At 52.9% G+C, this 18309-nt stretch overlaps 2 protein-coding genes across 2 annotated transcripts; both read left to right on the top strand.

Annotated features, from left to right (window-relative positions):
- Nucleotides 1-1373: 1373 nt before the first annotated feature.
- Nucleotides 1374-12158, top strand: VTN (vitronectin). Its single transcript, XM_035139329.2, has 8 exons — nt 1374-1533; nt 3963-4082; nt 4561-4860; nt 5967-6106; nt 6906-7062; nt 9011-9163; nt 10580-10870; nt 11980-12158. Exons 1-8 carry the CDS (start codon nt 1473-1475, stop codon nt 12093-12095), a joined length of 1338 nt encoding a protein of 445 aa, XP_034995220.2. The 5' UTR covers nt 1374-1472; the 3' UTR covers nt 12096-12158.
- A 4228-nt stretch (nt 12159-16386) lies between these two features.
- Nucleotides 16387-17305, top strand: SEBOX (SEBOX homeobox). The gene is made up of 4 exons (XM_060268573.1): nt 16387-16483; nt 16611-16783; nt 16870-16963; nt 17021-17305. The coding sequence occupies exons 1-4, from the start codon at nt 16387-16389 to the stop codon at nt 17185-17187; spliced, it is 531 nt and encodes a 176-aa protein (XP_060124556.1). The 3' UTR covers nt 17188-17305.
- Nucleotides 17306-18309: the final 1004 nt, after the last annotated feature.

The raw sequence follows: 18309 nt of genomic DNA, 5'->3' as shown, positions 1-18309 counted from the left end.
GGGGTTGCTCTGCCCCTTGCAGGGGGTGTGAGCTGCAGAGTCAGCCCCAAATACTGGAGCAGGTTAGGGGGAGTCTGGCGTGGCCCTCGTAGGGCTCTGCCCCAAGCTGCCTGCATTTTGACAGGCCCTTCCAGGGCTACTCCAACGGGGGAAAGAGTTACTTGTAAAACTGTGTCAGATATTTGGGGAGCTGATTCCTTTCTGGTGACATTCCTCAAAGCAAAAGCAAGTCACATCCACAACTGAACATTTAAAGCATGATGATAGCATTTTATACAGGCATGGCTTCCCCCAAAGAATTCTGGGAGCTGTAGTATGTCAAGGGTGCTAAGAGCGGTTGGGACACACACACACACACACACACACACACACACACACCGTTTCCCCTCACAGAACTACGATTCCCAGACTTCCTTGTGAAGGAGGGTTGATTGCTAAACTGCTCTGGGAATTGTAGCTCCAGGAGAGGAATAGGGGTCTCCCCCATAGGAGCTAACTCCTAGGGACTGGGGGGGCTTCAGCCCCCACAATAGAATATTTGTGGGGCCCGGGGCCCCTCAAAGTTGATGGGCATTCCCATTCAAATGGTGTGTGTGCACTGCATCATGCGATCAATCATTCAGGGCAAGGCTTACCTGGGTCCCCACAATATTTTATTCAAGTTGGCACCCCTGGTCTCCCCTAACACCTCTCAGCACCCTGAACAAACTACAACTCCCAGGATTCTTTGCAGGGAGCCGTGGCTGCTTTAAAGGGGTATTGTAGCTCTTTAAAGGGATGTGGGTGGCACTGTGGGTTAAACCACAGAGCCTAGGGCTTGCCGACGATCAGAAGGTCGGCGGTTCGAATCCCCGCGACGGGGTGAGCTCCCGTTGCTCGGTCCCTGCTCCTGCCAACCTAGCAGTTCGAAAGCACGTCAAAGTGCAAGTAGATAAATAGGTACCGCTCTGGCAGGAAGGTAAACAGCATTTCCATGCGCTGCTCTGGTTCGCCAGAAGCGGCTTAGTCATGCTGGCCACATGAACTGGAAGCTGTACACCGGCTCCCTCGGCCAATAATGCGAGTCGGTCACGACTGGACCTAATGGTCAGGGGTCCCTTACCCTTTCCCTAGCTCTTTAAATGCCTGGTGTGAACATGTGGCCGTACTCGGAGTGCATCTTCGCACGTCTGCCCTCGGAGGCTCAAAGGGTAGAGGAGGGCAGGCTTAGCCATGGAGCCATCCAGTCGCCGACCCCCGTGACTTTAGAGGGAAAGTCAGTGACAAAGGGAAAGGGATAGTTGGAGCTGGAGGAGGAGGAGGAGGAGGAGGAGGAGGAGGAGGAGGAGGAGGAGGAGGCCAGCGGCCCGAGTGACCTTGTGTGTTCCCTTTGAAGCAGGGAGGCTGGGCTGAGCTGAGCAAACAGGATCCCTGGCGCAACCCTCAAGGTCCCATCAGAGGAGGACGGTCACCCGCCTGCCCAGCCACTCGCCATGAAGCTCCTCAGCCTGGTTCTGCTGCTGGGCTGCCTGTGGGGGAGCTTTGCTGCCGAGGGTGAGTACCAGGATCCCACCCCCACCCCAATTTGAGCTCTTGACCGGGGAATCTCAAGGGAACTTGCAACCGGCCTAGGTGCGTCTCCATGATCAAACTGTTCAGAGCGGGAAGGAGCCTTAGCTTTTGGAACTCCCCGCCACAAGGTGCTGCCAAGTCCATCTGTTGGGGAAGCTTTGGAAGCGGGGCGCCCTTCAGCAGGGTTGTACTCAGAGCAGAGCTGTTGAGGTCAAGGGCCCCAACTGTGTCACGTTCCTTTAATGTTCAGAGTTTCTACTCTGAGTAAAACTTATTTGAGTAGAGCTGTTGAGGTCAAGGGCCCTAACTGAGTCACGTTCCTTTAATGCTGCTCCAGAGAAGCGGACACGGAGCAATGGATTCAAACTACAAGAAAGAAGATTCCACCTAAACATTAGGAAGAACTTCCTGACAGTAAGAGCTGTTCGGCAGTGGAATTTGCTGCCAAGGAGTGTGGTGGAGTCTCCTTCTTTGGAGGTCTTTAAGCAGAGGCTTGACAGGCATATGTCAAGAATGCTTTGATGGTGTTTCCTGCTTGGCAGGGGGTTGGACTGGATGGCCCTTGGGGTCTCTTCCAACTCTACGATTCTAATGTTCGGAGTTTCTACTCTGAGTAAAACTTCTTTGAGTGCCGTCCCCCCCCCATGGGTTCCAGGGACAATTTGCGTGCGTGCACACACACACACACACACGAATGATACTGGGGACAATCAGGATGAGAAAGAACAAAAGAAAGAACAGAAATATTGTTTAAAGTTCTCCTGTTAGGCAATAATGTGGTCTTCACGGGGGCAGGGGAAGGCGGAATTGCATTGGGGAATGTCAAAATTGCATCAAAAAGTTTCCTGAATATGGTCCCTGGGACTCGCCAGTGCCCTCACCCGCCCTGCCCCCCCCCAGGGTCTTTGCCCAGCTGGGAATCTGTCCTTGAACCCTGATCCTGGCTCTTTGTTTCCCTGGATGGAGGATAACGGAGGAGGGGTGTTTGTGTAAAAACTAGCCTACAGTACAGAGCCTGTGTTGCTCCGCCCCCTTTCGTTGATGGCCCCTCCCACCACTGTCACATGACCCCTGGAAAGTTAAGTACAGTGGTACCTCGGGTTACGAACACGATCCGTTCCTGGTCGCGGTTCGTAACCCGAAAAGGTCGCAAACCGAGCGCCATTTTTGCGCATGCGCAAAAAGCGCGCGGTGCTTCTGCGCACGCGCACGACGCACACACGACAAAAACACTTCTGGGGTTGCGGAGTTCGTAACCCGAAGTGTTCGCAACCCGAGCGGTTCGTAACCCGAGGTACGACTGTAGAAGGGAATGTGGCCCTCAGGCCTGAAAAAGATTCTCCGCTCTGCCCTTGGCCCAGAAAGCAACCTAGTTTTGCACATTTGTTTCACTTGCGCTTAGCAAACATTCAAATTGCTTGATATCTGCTTGCAAGCGGCATCTGTTGTTGCCACAAATGAATGAAGAATTTCACCCTAAAAAAAGAAGCACAGGAGGAGGGTGGATTTCTGCCCCACTTCTCTGCCATTAAAGGGATAGGGAGGGGGGGTCTACATTGCAGGGGGTTGGACTAGATGACTCTGGGGGTGTCCCTTCCAACCCTTCCATCCACTTTGGGATCCGCTGGGTAAGACACCGGATGAAACTTGGTTTTGGTTTTAATCTATGGCAGTTCTTGCCCACGGCTTGCAAGCCGAGTGGAGGCCCCGATCTCTGTGTGGGTCTCCCAGGCTCCCAAAGCAGCTCGACAGTCGGCCCAGACAGCAAGTCCCCCCTTCTCCCAAAAGTGTGACTGAACTGGCACATTAATTGATGCTGCAAATGTGTGGCGCCCCCTGGTGCCAGCCCTGACTGGGGACAAACGGACCGCCTGGCTTGGTCTTTGGAATAGAAGAACCTAGGGAAAGCCTGCAGGATCAGGCTAGGGGCCACTGGACCTAGCAGCCTGTTCTCACAGGGGCCACCCAAGACACCCACAGGAAACCCACAAGCAGGATCCGAGCACAAGAGCCACTCTCCCCTCCTGCCGTTTCCAGAAATTGCCATCATAGCTAGGAGCCATCCATTGCCCTCTTCTCCTCCAGGAATGTGTCCAATCCTCTTTTCATAGAATCAGAGGGTCGTAGAGTTGGAAGGGACCCTCCAGGGTCATCCAGTCCACCCCCCTGCCATGCAGGAATCTCAACTAAAGCATCCCTGGCAGATGGCCACCCTACCTCTGCTTAAAAACCTCCAAGGAAGGAGAGTCCACCACCTCCCGAGGAAGTCCGCCCCACAGCCAAATGCCTCTTACCCTCAGGACATTTTAAAGCCATCCAGGTTGGTGGCCATGACTGCTTCCTGTGGCAGGGAGTTCCACAGTTTAACTCTTGACTCTTCCCATTGCTCCTTGCTGTTTCCCCCTGCCCAGAGACTTGCGAGGGGCGCTGCAATGACGGCTTCAACAAGGAGAAGAAATGCCAGTGTGACGATCTCTGCATGTACTACCAGAGCTGCTGCAGCGACTACTGGACTGCCTGCAAATCCAAAGGTATCGTCCCCAGCTCAGGGGCACAGGACACTTGCCCTGCATGCAGAAGGCCCCAGGGTTAGCCCCTGCCTGCATCTCCAGCTCTGAGATCTCTTCCCGAAATCCTGGAGAGCTGCTGCCGGAAAGTGGAGACAACACTCAGCTAGAGGGACCACGGATGGGACTGACTTGGAATAAGGCACATTCCTCTTTTCCTGGGAATTGTAGCGTCATGAGGCATAAACTACAGTTCCCAGGATTCTCTGAGGGGAAGCTGTGCGCTTTAAGCGAGCAAACGCCCGTTGTAATAAAAGCATGTTTGCACAGAGGACCGGAGATTGTGGGAGGGGCAGTTTGTTAAGGGTGCTGGGGAATATTTTGCGAGCATTAAACTACACTTCCCGGGAACTTCGGAGAGGAAGCCATGGAGAGTGCCCCCCTCACTCCTGTCCATTTGCCAACTTTCACCTGCCGTCTTTCCTTTCCCCCCCGACCTCAGTGACCCGCGGAGACGTTTTCACGCAGCCAGAAGACGACTACCAGGATTACTACGACCCCCCCAACGCCACGACCCCGGAGCCCACCCCCACCACTGGAGCCCCCGAGCCAACTATGTGGCTTGACTACGATGATGTGTGGACAGGGGAGACAGACAGGGGGGTGGTCGAGCCCACCAAAGAAGCCCCCGTGCCCGAGACAGAGGCCCCGACCGACGCCCCGGAAGAGGAGGTGGCCTGCAGCGGAGCTCCTTTCGACGCCTTCACCAGCCTGAAGAACGGCTCCATCTACGCTTTCCGCGGTACAGTCTGGGTCGGGGGGGGAGCTGACCCCAGCACCCACAATCCAGACGTGGGTCTTAGGGGCCCAGAGACCTGCAGGGGGGCACGACCCCCCAGGCTCTGCTCCACCCCAGGCGTTTGGATCTCGGGGGGGGGGGGCAAGGTGCAAACCCAGCCGTTTATGATCTCAGGGTGGCAGGCACGCTTCCCCCCCCCTGCCCATTTTCTCCTCCCAACAACCCTGCGAGGTAGGTTAGGTTGAGAGATGGTGACCGGCCCAAGGTCACACCCTGTCAACTTCATGGCTGAGTGAGGATTTGAACCCTGGTCTCTCCCGGGGGGCCTAGTCCAGAATAACAGCAACGGAAATAATTGTTATTATGATAGGGGGGGGGAACTACGACAACTCCTTGTTCTTTATTTCATACAATGTATGCAGTACACTGTTTAATTGTTATGAAACCTCAAAGCCATTTTAAGCAAGGAGTAAAACAATGAAATCATCGAGAAAAATAGTTTAAACCAACTATTTAAAGCATTCAAAAGAATTAAAATCAATTATAAACTAAAAGCACGCATCAACATTCTGCATTGCTGGGCAGGCTCAAACAAAAATGCTTTGGGCGGGAACAGTGAAGAAATTTCCCACCCTTCACCCCACAGTCCCAGGGCAGGTTACAACCTTGAAGATACAATATTAAAAATGGTTTAAAACATCATACAGCCAAACTAGAGACAGCTAAAAACTTAGAAAAAGAAACAAATCATTAAAAAACAATTATCATGAATAATAATGTAATAATAATAATAATAATAATAATAATAATAATAATAAATTTGATTATTTATACCCCACCCATCTGGCTGGGTGACCCCAAATTATGTGCACATGTGTGATCTTTTAAAACATGCAGATCATTGCAATAAAAACATCACAGCACCATCCATTTCCTTAAAAACAGTGACTTCGCCAATGCCTGTAGGAACAAAGAGGTCTCCATGTGCCGGCAGAAGGACAGCAAGGAGGGAGCCTGTCTGGCTTCTCCAGGGAAGGAGTTCCGAAGTTAGGGATTCTGGGAGCAAATGTTCACCTTCCTCTGCCTGCCTCTTCCTCTCCCTGATCCAGGAAAGTATTTCTACGAGCTAGACGAGAAGAGCGTGAGGCCAGGGTACCCCAAGCTCATCCAAGAAGTGTGGGGCATTGAGGGGCCCATCGATGCCGCTTTCACCCGCGTCAACTGCGAGGGCAAGACCTACCTCTTCCAGGTAAGAGCTCACCCCCCCAGCTCCCCTCCTGGCCCCCTGGCCAAGCCTTCGCCAAACCTGGTGCCTTGCAGACGTTTCAGACTACAATTCCCACCACCCTCCTTGTCATAAGGGTGGTTATAGAATCATAGAGTTGGTTTTGATTTTTTTTTGTGTGTGTTGTGCATTGTGACATTTGGATTGCATATTAATATTTAAATCTTACTGAGATTATTATAGCAAATTGAATCAGAAGAATAGAATTGTGTATTGTAAACCACCCTGTGGTCTCCTGAAGAATAGCGACATATAGATTTAAATAATAATAATAATTAATAATTGCACAGAAGTGCATGTCACAGTACGCAAAAATTCATATCTCAGTAGTGGGGAACTTGCAAAAAATGTGTTATATTTGGGGGGAAATTGCTTTGCAGAGATGGGCCTCTCAGTCAAAACTCCATGCCAAAAGGTGTAGAGTGGAAGAAAACCGCCCTTAAATGTTGATGACTTTTCATGATGATTTCCCCCCACAACAACAACAACAACAACAACAAAATGATTTGGAAATGCGGAGAACTTAATGTGAGCTTGGCAAGTCAGTGGGGCCCAAGCCTTTCTGCTATCCAGCTCTCAACGAAGGATAACCCCCAGCCCTTAGGCCTCTGGAGGGTCCCAGCTCAGAGCAGGGGGCTTTCAGCTCCGGCACCTCTTGATTTTTCTGCACTTGGTTGTGGATCAGGCAGCCCCCCGCCTCAGCTGACGTGCATCCTTTCCCTCCGCTGACCCCCGCCTGCCCATGGCTTCCTCTCTCCTCTAGGGCAGCCTGTATTGGCGCTTTGCTGACGGAGTCCTGGAGCCGGATTTCCCCCGTAACATCTCAGACGGGTTCAAGGGCATCCCCGATGACCTGGACGCTGCCTTTGCCCTGCCTGCCCAGAGCTACTTCTCCAGCGAGAGGGTCTACTTCTTCAAAGGTGAGGCTGGGGGTGGGTGCAGTCGGTCCCTAAACACTTCTACTGCTACATCTTCAGTATGCCTTTGAAGCATGCTTAAAGGCACCTTTTCCCCAACCCCAGAGAATCTTGGGAAGTGGAGTTTAGAGAAGAGGCCACTAAGAGGTGACACAGAACTACATTTCCCAGGATCCTTCACAAACGAACATAAGAAATATAAGAAGAGGCTGCTGGATCAGCCCAGTTGGCCATCTAGTCTAACATTCTGTTCTCACAGTGGCCAACCAGGTGCCCCCATGGCAAACCCTCAAGCAGGATCCGAGCCCAAGAGCCCTCTCCCCTCCTGGGGTTTCCAGCAACTGCTGTTCCGAACCATGGCTGCCTCCAATGGCCGAGGCAGAACAGAGTTGTCCTGGCTAGGAGCCACTGGAAGCCCTCTCCTCCTCCATGGATTTGCTTAATAACGACTGACATCCATCTGTCTTCCAGTAGCACCTTAGAGACCACAGAGCCTAGGGCTTGCTGATCAGAAGGTCGGCGGTTCGAATCCCCGCGACGGGGTGAGCTCCCGTTGCTCGATCCCAGCTCCTGCCAACCTACCAGTTCAAAAGCACGTCAAAGTGCAAGTAGATAAATAGGTACCGCTCCGGCGGGAAGGTAAACGACATTTCCATGTGCTGCTCTGGGTCGCCAGAAGCGGCTTAGTCATGCTGGCCACATGACCCAGACGCTGTATGACAGCTCCCTCGGCCAATGATGCGAGATGAGCACCACAACCCCAGAGTCGGTCACAACTGGACCTAATGGTGAGGGGTCCCTTTACCTTTAAGTTTGTCATTGGTATGAGCTTTCGTGTGCATGCACACTTTCTTCAGATAAGTGTGCATGCACACGAAAGCTCATACCAATGACAAACTTAGTTGGTCTCTAAGGTGCTCCTGGAAGGAATTTTTATATTTTGTTTCGACTACGGCAGACCAACATGGCTTACCTACCTGTAACTACATCCATTTGTCTTGGGAGACAATGGAGGAGTGTGTCTTTGGGGGCGAGGTCAAGCGGTTGGATAGTTGCAGTGCCTGCTGTGACTGTAAAGACTGATACAGGAGAGACATGTTTTGTTGCAGCTGGGGCAGAGGAAAGTGTCCGGTTGTGCTGCTGCAAATGCACCAAGGCGTTTCTTCTCTCTGGGCTCCTCCCAGCGGTCATTCCTCCTCTGGTCACTGTTGCAGATGCACAACCTGACACAACTGCCTGTCTCCTCCTCCATGCATTTGTCTACTCCTCTTACAAAGCCATCTAGCCCGGTGGCCATGTGGGAGGGAGTTCCACAGTTTAACCCACAAGCAGGATTCAAGCATAAGTTCGGTTTCCAGCAAGTGGTATCTCTGAGCCAGGAGGCAAAGCAGGACCCCTGTGTCTAGGAGCCATTAGTAGCTTTTCCCTCCATTTGTCCAATACTCTTCTACAGCCATCCATAATGGTGGCCATCACTGGCTCCTGTAGCAGCGAGTTCCAGAGTTTAACACTGCAATGCACGAAGAAGGCCTTTCTTTTCTCTGCCCTGAATCTTCTAACATTCAGCTTCGTGGGATGGCCCCGAGTTCTAGTCTTAGGAGACAGGGAGAAAAACTCTTCTATGCCCCCTTTCTCCAGGCTGACATGGCCTAACATGTCGTCTCTTCCTGACCTTCTCTAAACGGAAGAGCCTTTTCTGAACCTTTTCTCGACGCCTTATAAATTTAAATTTAGAACCGACACCCCCTGCAATGGCATGATGGGAAGGTGGGGCCCCCATCTCAGGGCTGGCACCCTCCTCCCTGCCAGCGAAGAAGAGGTGTGGGAAGATCTGCACCAGGAACAAGGGAGGGAGGGAGATGCACAGTGGGGTCTGCTCTCCCTGTGGATCCTGGCGGAGCCATCTTCTCCCCTGCCCGGTGTCGAATCCCTTCTCCATCTGCCTCCCCAGGGCGGAAGTACTGGTCCTACGACTTCTCCAAGCAGCCGACGCGGGAGGACTGTGAGACCACGTCCCCCTCACTGGTCTTCGACCACTACGCCGTGCTCAAGGGCGACAGCTGGGAGGACATCTTCCAAGCGCTTTTCGGGGGCTCGCGGCGCAGTGAGTAGGGCAGCAATGGGAGCGTGTGGGTGTCTGGGCTGAGCCCCACTCTCCGCAGGCACCCACAGCTGGGCCGCACCCTGCTGAGCTGGCCCGATGTGATTGCCGGGGGCAAGAGAGGATGGGACTCCTGCCCTGTTCATACCTTTGGGGAGGGATGTGGCTCAGTGGCAGAGCACCTGCTCGGCATGCAGAAGGTCCCAGCATCGGCAGGTAGGGCTGGGAAGGTCTCCTCGCCTGAAACCCCAGAGAGCTGCTGCCAGTCAGTGTTGAAAACGCTGAGCAAGAGGATATAGGGCAGCTTCTGATTTTAACCAGTGGTTTATTCCACCCCATGAGGACTGGAATCTTACTATGTTTTTTTAAGGGAAGGGCCTCAGCTCAGTCAAAAGTCAGAAGAAGACCCCATTTCCTCTGCACACATTCCAGCTTGACAATATTCTCCTTAAACTGGGGTGTGCAGAGCTGGACCTGGGAGTCCAGGTGGATCTGGCCAAGGCAGAATAGAGCAGTAGTATCACTTCCCTTGATCTGGACACTAGACTTCTGCAGATGCTGCCTAGGATTGCATGAGCCTTTTCTGCTGCTGCATCACACCGTTGGCTCAGTGTGCAGTTCAACTAGGGAACTTGCTGCCGCAACAAATCTCCCTGCCGCGGGATCACATTCATCCAGTGCTTTACCAGTTGCACTGGCTCCCGGTGGAGTACAGGATCAGGTTTAAGGTGCTGGTTTTGACCTTTAAAGCCCTATGCGGCTTGGGACCCTCGTACCTACGGGACCGCCTCTCCTGGTATGCCCCGCGGAGGACCTTAAGGTCCACAAACAACAATATTCTGGAGATCCTGAGCCATAAGGTGGCTAGATTGGCCTCTACTAGAGCCAGGGCCTTTTCAGTATTGGCCCCAACTTGGTGGAACGCTCTTTCACAGGAGACCAGGGCCCTGCGGGATTTGTCATCTTTCCGCAGGGTCTGCAAGACGGAGCTGTTCCGCCTGGCCTTTGGGTTGGACTTAGTCTGACCCCTGTGTTTTCCTCCCTCATGGCTTGGATTTATGGACTACTTGAAATGAGGCTGCATTTTAAATTTTAATACTGTATTTTAATCTGTATTTTAATTAATTGTTTTTATGTTTTATTGTGGTTTTGTTGGTGTGAGCCGCCCTGAGCCCGGTTTTTGACTGGGGAGGGCGGGGTATAAATAAAAATTTATTATTATTTATTATTTTTATTATCTTTCCAGGCCAAACATAGCCAACTGCCTGAACCCTTCCTCGTAAGGCTTGGTTGCCAGTCCCTCAATTGACTCGGTCACCCTCCTCTGCCCATGTGCAGAGACCCAAGGCTATGGGGATGGCCTGGGGAAAGCCTGGCTCACCAGCCGTCTCTTCTGACGTCCCCTCTCCCCATTTCCAGGTGGGGCCAGCAGGGCCCGTTTCATCAGCCGCGACTGGAGAGGGGTGCCCAGTGGCCTGGATGCCGTGATGCTCGGCCGGATCTACGTGGCACAGAGCCCTGCCCAGCGCCGCCCAGCGAGGAAGTCGTCACGCCGGCACCGCAGGAAGTACCGCCACCGCCAGCGCTGGGGACGCTGGAATGCCTGGGACTGGCAAGGCGAACCCAGCTCAGAGTCCTCGGACATGGACTGGTTGCTGGGCGGAACCACCCCATGCCAGCCCTTCCAGAGCGTCTACTTCTTCGTTGGCGGTGAGTACAGGGCATCAAGGAAGGTTGCTGGGGAGGGGGGGAGGAGATAGACACAAAAAGAGAACTCACTGGATGCCAAGATCTGGGTTTGTAGCCAGCACATTTTAGGGAGAGGACCCCAGTCCAGGTTTGAAATTGCAGAATATGCAGCAAAGCTTGGAAACATAGGCAGTTAGAACTTTAAAATGTGCCCTTGTGGGTTCACTAGTTAAAAATGGTTTACTTACAAACTCTCTAAAGGTCCCGTTCATGCTCTTTTCCATGTAGCATTCAGGAAAAAATGCACAGGCATTAAAATTTGGCTTAGGTACAAAGTGGCAAAGGTTTCTAGAATTGGTATAGGAACTCAAGAGTGGCTTGTAAGAGTCATGCGGTTTGCAACTCAGGCCTCACACATTGAGCTTCTCTGGTAGACTAAGGGAACAAAGGTTTAATGACCTAGTCCCTCCCAAGGTGAGCTAAGCCTGACTGGTCAGCTTACTCTATGGTCTTAACCCCGTCATGCATTAATTAGACTTCAGAATACTGGTTACGTGAGGCTGGTTATCCCACAGTAGCTCAGTGGTAGAGTGTCTGCTTGGCATGCAGAACGTCCCAGTTTCAATCCTCAGTAGCATCTCCAGGTAGCGATGACGAGGATTATGGGACACTTGTAACACTGCCAGGTCCACTGATCGAATAGCTGGGGTAAGGCGATCTCAAATTTACCAGATTAGCAGTTTCAAAAATAATAATAAAGACTATTGAAATGCAGCTGCCCTTCGACATTCACCTACATCCAGATTTTGGGCTGCAGTTCTCCAGCTAACTGTTGGGTACAGAAATGCATATATTAGGGGACAGTCTGCATAACTATTGGTAAGTGGAAAAAATGCCAACGAAAAATGCTTTCTGTTAGGAAACAAAGGTGCACATATGGTCAAAACAGCAGACAAAAAAACATGTTTCTTAGAAGCAATCTGCACCTGGTGAACTTTGACGAGGATATTTTTAAAAAACCTCAAATTGCCGCAGAAATCCGGAGAGCTGAATTTAAGGTTGGAGAAGTGAGAAGCTAAATTAACAGGATTTCCTTCCTCCCTTTCTGCACCTCCCTCCCTCCCTCTCAGACAAGTACTACCGCCTGAACCTGAACACTCGACGTGTGGATTTCGTCTACCCCAGGTACCCTCGCCCCATCTCCAAGTACTGGCTGGGGTGCCCATCCGATGAGGATCTTGCCTGAGCCCAGCCAGAAAGCCCTCCACACCGTCGACAGCGGCCAAATAAAGCCCCGAGTTCCAAAGACCGTACCTGCCTGCTTGTTTTTTGGGGGGACTAGAGACCTGTGGGGAGGGGGGTTCTTTGCAGCCCAAGTTTGGACAACCTGTCTCACCTGGTAGTTTGGGGACCAAAACAAAGAACGGTGATGCTAAACTGTGGGAATGTTAAGGATGTGGATTAGGATATATTATTAGATAGATCCTATCCAAGCTTGTGTTAGCAAGCTTCCAATATCAGCAGAGTGACATTCCCCTTTTGTGCGCAGCAAAACGTGAGCGTTAGGTTTGTTAGAACCTCTGCAACAATATTATACTTCAATATTATACTTCCTGGCAAATCCCCTTTGTCCCTCTTAAAAGAAATACACGGCACAATAGTATTAAAATAAGATAGAGTTTACTCACATGACATCCTGAGTTAACAGCATAATCTCAGAAAGGTAGGCTTACGTAGAAAAGTTACAAATATGTACATCTGGAGACTACTTAGTAAAGTAAGGCTCCATTTGGTCTCTCTCTTGGCTGCAGGCCAAGAGGGAGAACCATCCTAACTGTAGATTCTCTGGAGATGTGTTCCCATTGAAGAGGAGGTGGCTAAGAGAGAGAATGGCTGCTGGCTAGGAGCTTTTGTCTGCCAGCTAATCCATCTCATCTGCATATCTGGAGGAACAGGAAGCTGAACTTAGTCAGGTGTCCCTCCAGGTGAGTTCCTGTTAGTGGACACTCTAGGAACTGTTGTGACTTGTCTGCCCCAGTGTTCCATCCCACATAAACCACCTCACGGGGGACACGAGTCATTTGGCGATGACTCAATGTTTATTTAAGACTCCACGGTCAGGATCTGGGGTTGTAACGTGTTGAATTGCATTGTGCAAAAGCAACATTTTGCTCCGGTCCTGGAGATGTGTGATGCATGAGGTGAGGGAACCCAAGTCCTCCAGGTCCTTCCATCCAGCCCTAGAAATTTCCAGCAGGCCACGCCCCCTCTCCAAGGCCACGCCTCCTCCCCAGCCACCCCTCTCTAGGCCACGCCCCTTTCAGCACTGGCCACACCCCTCTTGCTAGCCTGGGTGGAGGATCAAGGGTAGGCAGTGTAGAAACTAGACTACTGCTCAAAGAGGGGTGGGGTGCGTCCATTACCCCACCTACTTTTGCCTCTGGCTCCGCCCACCCATGGCATATGGCCCTTGGAAGGCTGTCTAAAGGCCAGGGGTGGCCCTCAAGCTGTAAAATGTTCCCTAGGGTTGATCCAACACTAATTTTGGAGCCTAGGAAGCAAATATTTCTCAGCACCTCAATCTGAAACTACCCTGTTTCAAACATGGGGAAATGGGAATAAGGAAACCTTGTCAGCTTTGGGACCAGCAAGTGGGGTGGGGGTGGGGTGGGGAACCAGTCTTAAGCTGGTGGGGGGGGAAGGGTGGGTGTTCTGCCTGCACCACACAGTCATCAAGGAGCAGGCCAGAATGTAGCCAAGCCCTTTTGTACACCATCCAAAGAGTTAGGGTGATCAAGACGGTGATGATTTGGGAATGTGGAGGTGTCTGGAAAGCCTGACGTCCAATGAGAAATGGTTAAAAGAGACCTTTTGCCTAATGAAGAGAGGCTTTTATTGATTTCTGCACTTTCCCTCCAAGCTCAAGGGGGCAGGCCTGGTTCTCCTCCCTCTCTGGTCCTTGGGGGATGTACATTTAAAGCAAACTCCCCATCCAGAGAACTGTAGTTTCCCTCTCACAGCGCTACAACTCCCAGCACCCTTAATCTACAGCTCCCAGGATTCTTTGGGGGAGGTGCTTTAAGTGCATGGTGCAACCCTAGGCAGCACTCTAACCACTACACCATACTACAGTGACATGACTGCGACGAAGGTGAAGGGCTGTTGAGCAGGAAGTGGGACAGACTTTCCCCTGTTAATCCAGCAGATGGGACTGGAATCATGAGGAATGGTTCCCTATGAGGAACAATTGAGGGAGTTGAGTAATAATAATAATAATAATAATAATAATAATAATAATTTATTATTTATACCCCGCCCATCTGGCTGGGTTTCTCCAGCCACTCTGGGCGGCTTCCAACCGAATATTAAAAACAGTACAGCATCAAACATTAAAAACTTCCCTAAACAGGGCCGCCTTCCGTTGTCTTCTGAAAGTAGAATAGTTACTTATTGCCTTGACATCTGCTGGGAGGGCGTTCCACAGGGCGGGTGCCACTACCGAGAAGGCCCTTTGTCTGGTTCCCTGTAACCTCACTTCTCACAACAAGGGAACCGCCAGAAGGCCCTCGGAGCTGGACCTCAGTGTCCGGGCAGAACAATGGGGGTGGAGACGCTCCTTCAGGTATACAGGACCGGGGCCCTTTAGGGCTTTAAAGGTCAGCACCAACACTTTGAATTGTGCTTGGAAAGGTACTGGGAGCCAGTGTAGATCTCTCAGGACTGGTGTTATGTGGTCCCGGCGGCCACTCCCAGTCACCAGTCTAGCTGCCGCATTCTGGATTAATTGCAGTTTCCGGGTCACCTTCAAAGGTAGCCCCACGTGGAGCGCATTGCAGTAGTCCAATTGGAGCCATTAAGTGGCGGGGGCGGACCATCTGAATCGGTCCCACGGTTTCACCTGGACAAGAGGAGACTGAGAGGCATGGGTGTAGCCAGGATTTTTGTTAGGGGGCAGGCCTGGGGGGGGGGAGGAGGCAGAATCTCAGTTAACTCTGTATTTTTATTGATTTTGGGAGGCAGCTGCCCCGCCCTGCCCCCCTGGCTACGCCCATGCTGAGAGGAGATCTGAGAGCCGTCTTCAAATATCTCATGCGCTGCCACATGAAAGTGGGAGCAACCTTTTTATCAGCTGTTCCGGAAGGGGGAACCAGAGCCAATGGATTCAAGTTGCAAGAAAGGAGAGTCTAACTAAACTTCAGGAGGAACTTTCTGACAGTGGACAGTGGAAGGGTCTCCCTCGGGAGGTTGTGGGCTCTCCTTCCTTGGAGATTTTTTTTTAGCAGAGGTTGGGTGGGCATCTGCAATGGATGCTTTAGCTGAGATTCCTGCCTTGCAGGGGGTTGGGCTAGATTGATGACCCTTGGTAGGGACCCCGACTACATTTCTGGGATTCTATGGCCTCTGAAGTGTCTCTTCCAGCTTTAATAGTACATAATATGAAGGGCTTTTTATGGGGCAGATCAATCAGATATAATGGGGACACGACACAGGGTTTAGTCTGCAATCCTATGCCCACTTCCTCGGAAGTAAGCGGGGCTTTGCTGTTGAAGCAGACGCTGCTGGGAATCACTCTGCCAGGCATATTCCATGCACACGAACTATGGAGTGCTGAACTCAGGTTTAGCTCTGGGAGTAAATAAATGCATGGGGGCCAGAGCTGCACGTTAAGTGTTTGGCCCTCATAACGACACCAGTAGAGCCTGCTGGATCAGGCCATTGGCCCACTTCTCACAGTGGGCAGCCCAACGCAAAACCCACAGGCAGGAACTGAGCACAGGGTTCCCTCTGGTATTCAGAAGCATCGCTGGCTCCTACTGTGGAGGCAGAGCATCACCATCCTGGCAGGGAGTCATCGAAAACCTCCTTCTCCTCCTCCATGAATTTGCCCAATCCTATTTTAAAAACATCCAAGTTGGTGCCCATCACTGCTTCCAGTGGGAGGGAGTTCCGCGCTTTAACTCTGTGCTGTGTGGACTTAGAATCATAGAGTTGGAAGGATCGTCTAGTCCAACCCTCTGCAATGTAGGAATATGCAGCCATCCCATACGGGGATGGAACCTACAACCTCTAACCAGAGAAGCTATCCTTTCATCTGTCTCCATAAACGTGAGCTTCATGGCAGAGTGCAGATTTGAACCTGGTTTCCCAGGCCCTGGTTCTAACCGCTACACCACACTGCCTCTCTAAAGACAGGCCTCTTGCGTGTGCCAGAGAAGTTGGACTCCGGGAAAACTCCTGAGCCCCCGCACCTCTTCGGCGGGATCCCAGGCTGGTCCCTAGACGAGGCGCTGTCCGAGGCGGGTACTTCAGGACCAAGGACAGCTCCCGCGCCGCCCGCGCTTCGACCCGACGGGCCTCCCTCTTCCCCCTCCCGTCTCCAGGTGCCCGAACTGCGTCAGGTGGCGGGGCTGGTCCCAGATGTGAGCCCGCCCGAGGGGGTGGGGGTGGGGGTGGAATGACGCTGCTCGGTCTCCGAAGGGAGGTGATAAAAGCTAGACGGCCAGCCGGAGCAGCCGCAGGCAGGAGCCGCCGCCACGATGGGCAGCAAGGAGCGGGCGCGCGTCCTCCGGGTGCCGCCGCCCTTCCTCTCCCCCGACGGGGCGGCCGGAGAGCGCGGGGAGCAGCCTGGCGGAGGTGGGTTGCGGGGCGCCAGGTGCTGGCGGGATGGAGGTGGGACCTGGAGAGGGGGAGGCTAGGAAGAAACCGCCTCCTCCCTCCCGAGCACTGCCCGCCCCGTCTGCCTTCTTTCGCACCTTCGCAGGTCCCCGGACGGAGGGAGGAGGCGGCGGCGGCCCCAGGAAGAGGAAGCGGACCACCTTCAGTCGGGGCCAGTTGAGCGAGCTGGAGCGCGTCTTCGCCGCCCTGCCCTACCCGGACATCGGGACGCGCGAGCGCCTGGCCGAGCTCACGCAGCTGCCCGAGGCCAAGATCCAGGTGAGCCCCGACGGCTCCTCCGCCTCGGGAGGGCCCCTGCCTGCCTCTCCATGCCCCTTCTCTCATCGGCTCCCTCTCCCCCCCAGGTCTGGTTCCAGAACCGCCGCGCCCGCAGGATCAAGAGCAGCGCCGAGCCCCGCCGGGCTCAGGCTGGCAGCAAGCCCGATGGGCAGCCGGGACTGAGCCCCACGCCGCCGCCCGGCAGCGCCTCTGTCTTCCTAGGCTGGGAGGAGGCGGCGCCCCCTCGGTGGCCGGGGAGCTCCCTCCGAGAAGAGGAAGAGGCCGCGGCGTGGTCCGCCCTGTCGGGGCGCTGGGACGCCTTTCCTCCGCCTCGCACCTCCCTGGGGACCATCTCGGACCTCATCTACAGCGCCGCCCTGGTGGCCAACTTCGGGGACCTCTAGACGCCCGCGTGGGCGCACCGCCGAGGAAGATCTGGCTCTGGGTGAGAGGTGGATGGAGGCCTGGCTGGTTGGGAGCTGGAAGCAGCAACAGGGGAAGGCTAGAGCAGAGTTGCTCCTCTGTAAACCATCGTTCCTTTGTGTAACAGGCTCCTTCCTGGGAAGGGGGGGGGAGGGCTGTCTCTGTTGGAGTCCAATTGTATCTGGGCACCCCCCCTCCCCTTTTAAAAATGCACCTGGCCGCATTAATCTGCTGGTTTTTCTCCTCTTCACCCCAACCCCTCAAATCTCTCTTGTAACTCCAATAAAAGAGATGTTTTGTGATGTCCTCACAGCTTAGCCTGATCACTTTCATTTCTGATTTTGGCTGGGGGGGGGTTGCTCTCTACCCCACAGGCCTATCCAATACCCTTAAATGCAGAAGCGGGGGGAGCTCAGACCCTACAATCGCTTGATAATGCCACCTAATCTGCCCAGGGGGGGAAAAATACCTTAATCTCCAGGGGGATCCGTGGATGATTGAACTACATCACCTAATCCCAGTGATGGCCCATGGAAAAGGTCGAGGTTCCATAGCACGCCCCCGCCCCCTTCTGGGCCCAGCCAGCTGGAATGGCACGTAGCGACAATATTAATATTGGAGTGTGTGTTTCTGGCGAGGGCTTAGCAGACATCAGAACATTAATCAACGCTTCCGAGGGGCCTCTGACCAGCACCCGCTGCTTAAAGCCTCCAGGAGCAAAAAGGACACAATGGTTTTGAGCAACTGCTATCCAATATGGGTGTTGTCATAGACAACAGAGTTGGGAGGCACCCCGAGGGTCATCTAGTCCAACCCCCTGTAATGCAGTAATCTCAACTAACATATCTAGGAAATAAGGCCTTCCGACCTCTGCTTAAAAACCTCCATGGAAAGAGAGTCCACAACCCCCTGAGGGAGTCTGTTCCACTGTTGAACAGCTCTTACTGTCAGAAAGTTTTCCCGTATGTTTAGCTGGAATCTTTCTTGTAACTTGAAGCCATGGGTTCAAGTCCTACCCTCCAGAGCAGGAGAAAACTAGCTTGCTCCATCCTCCATGTGGCAGCTCTTTTTATATCTGAAAATGGCTTTCCTGTCTCCTCTCA

The sequence above is a fragment of the Zootoca vivipara genome, chromosome 15 (genome assembly GCF_963506605.1).
Source record: "Zootoca vivipara chromosome 15, rZooViv1.1, whole genome shotgun sequence".
In the NCBI taxonomy this organism is placed as follows: domain Eukaryota; kingdom Metazoa; phylum Chordata; class Lepidosauria; order Squamata; family Lacertidae; genus Zootoca; species Zootoca vivipara.
This window is presented reverse-complemented; position numbering and strand designations above follow the sequence as displayed.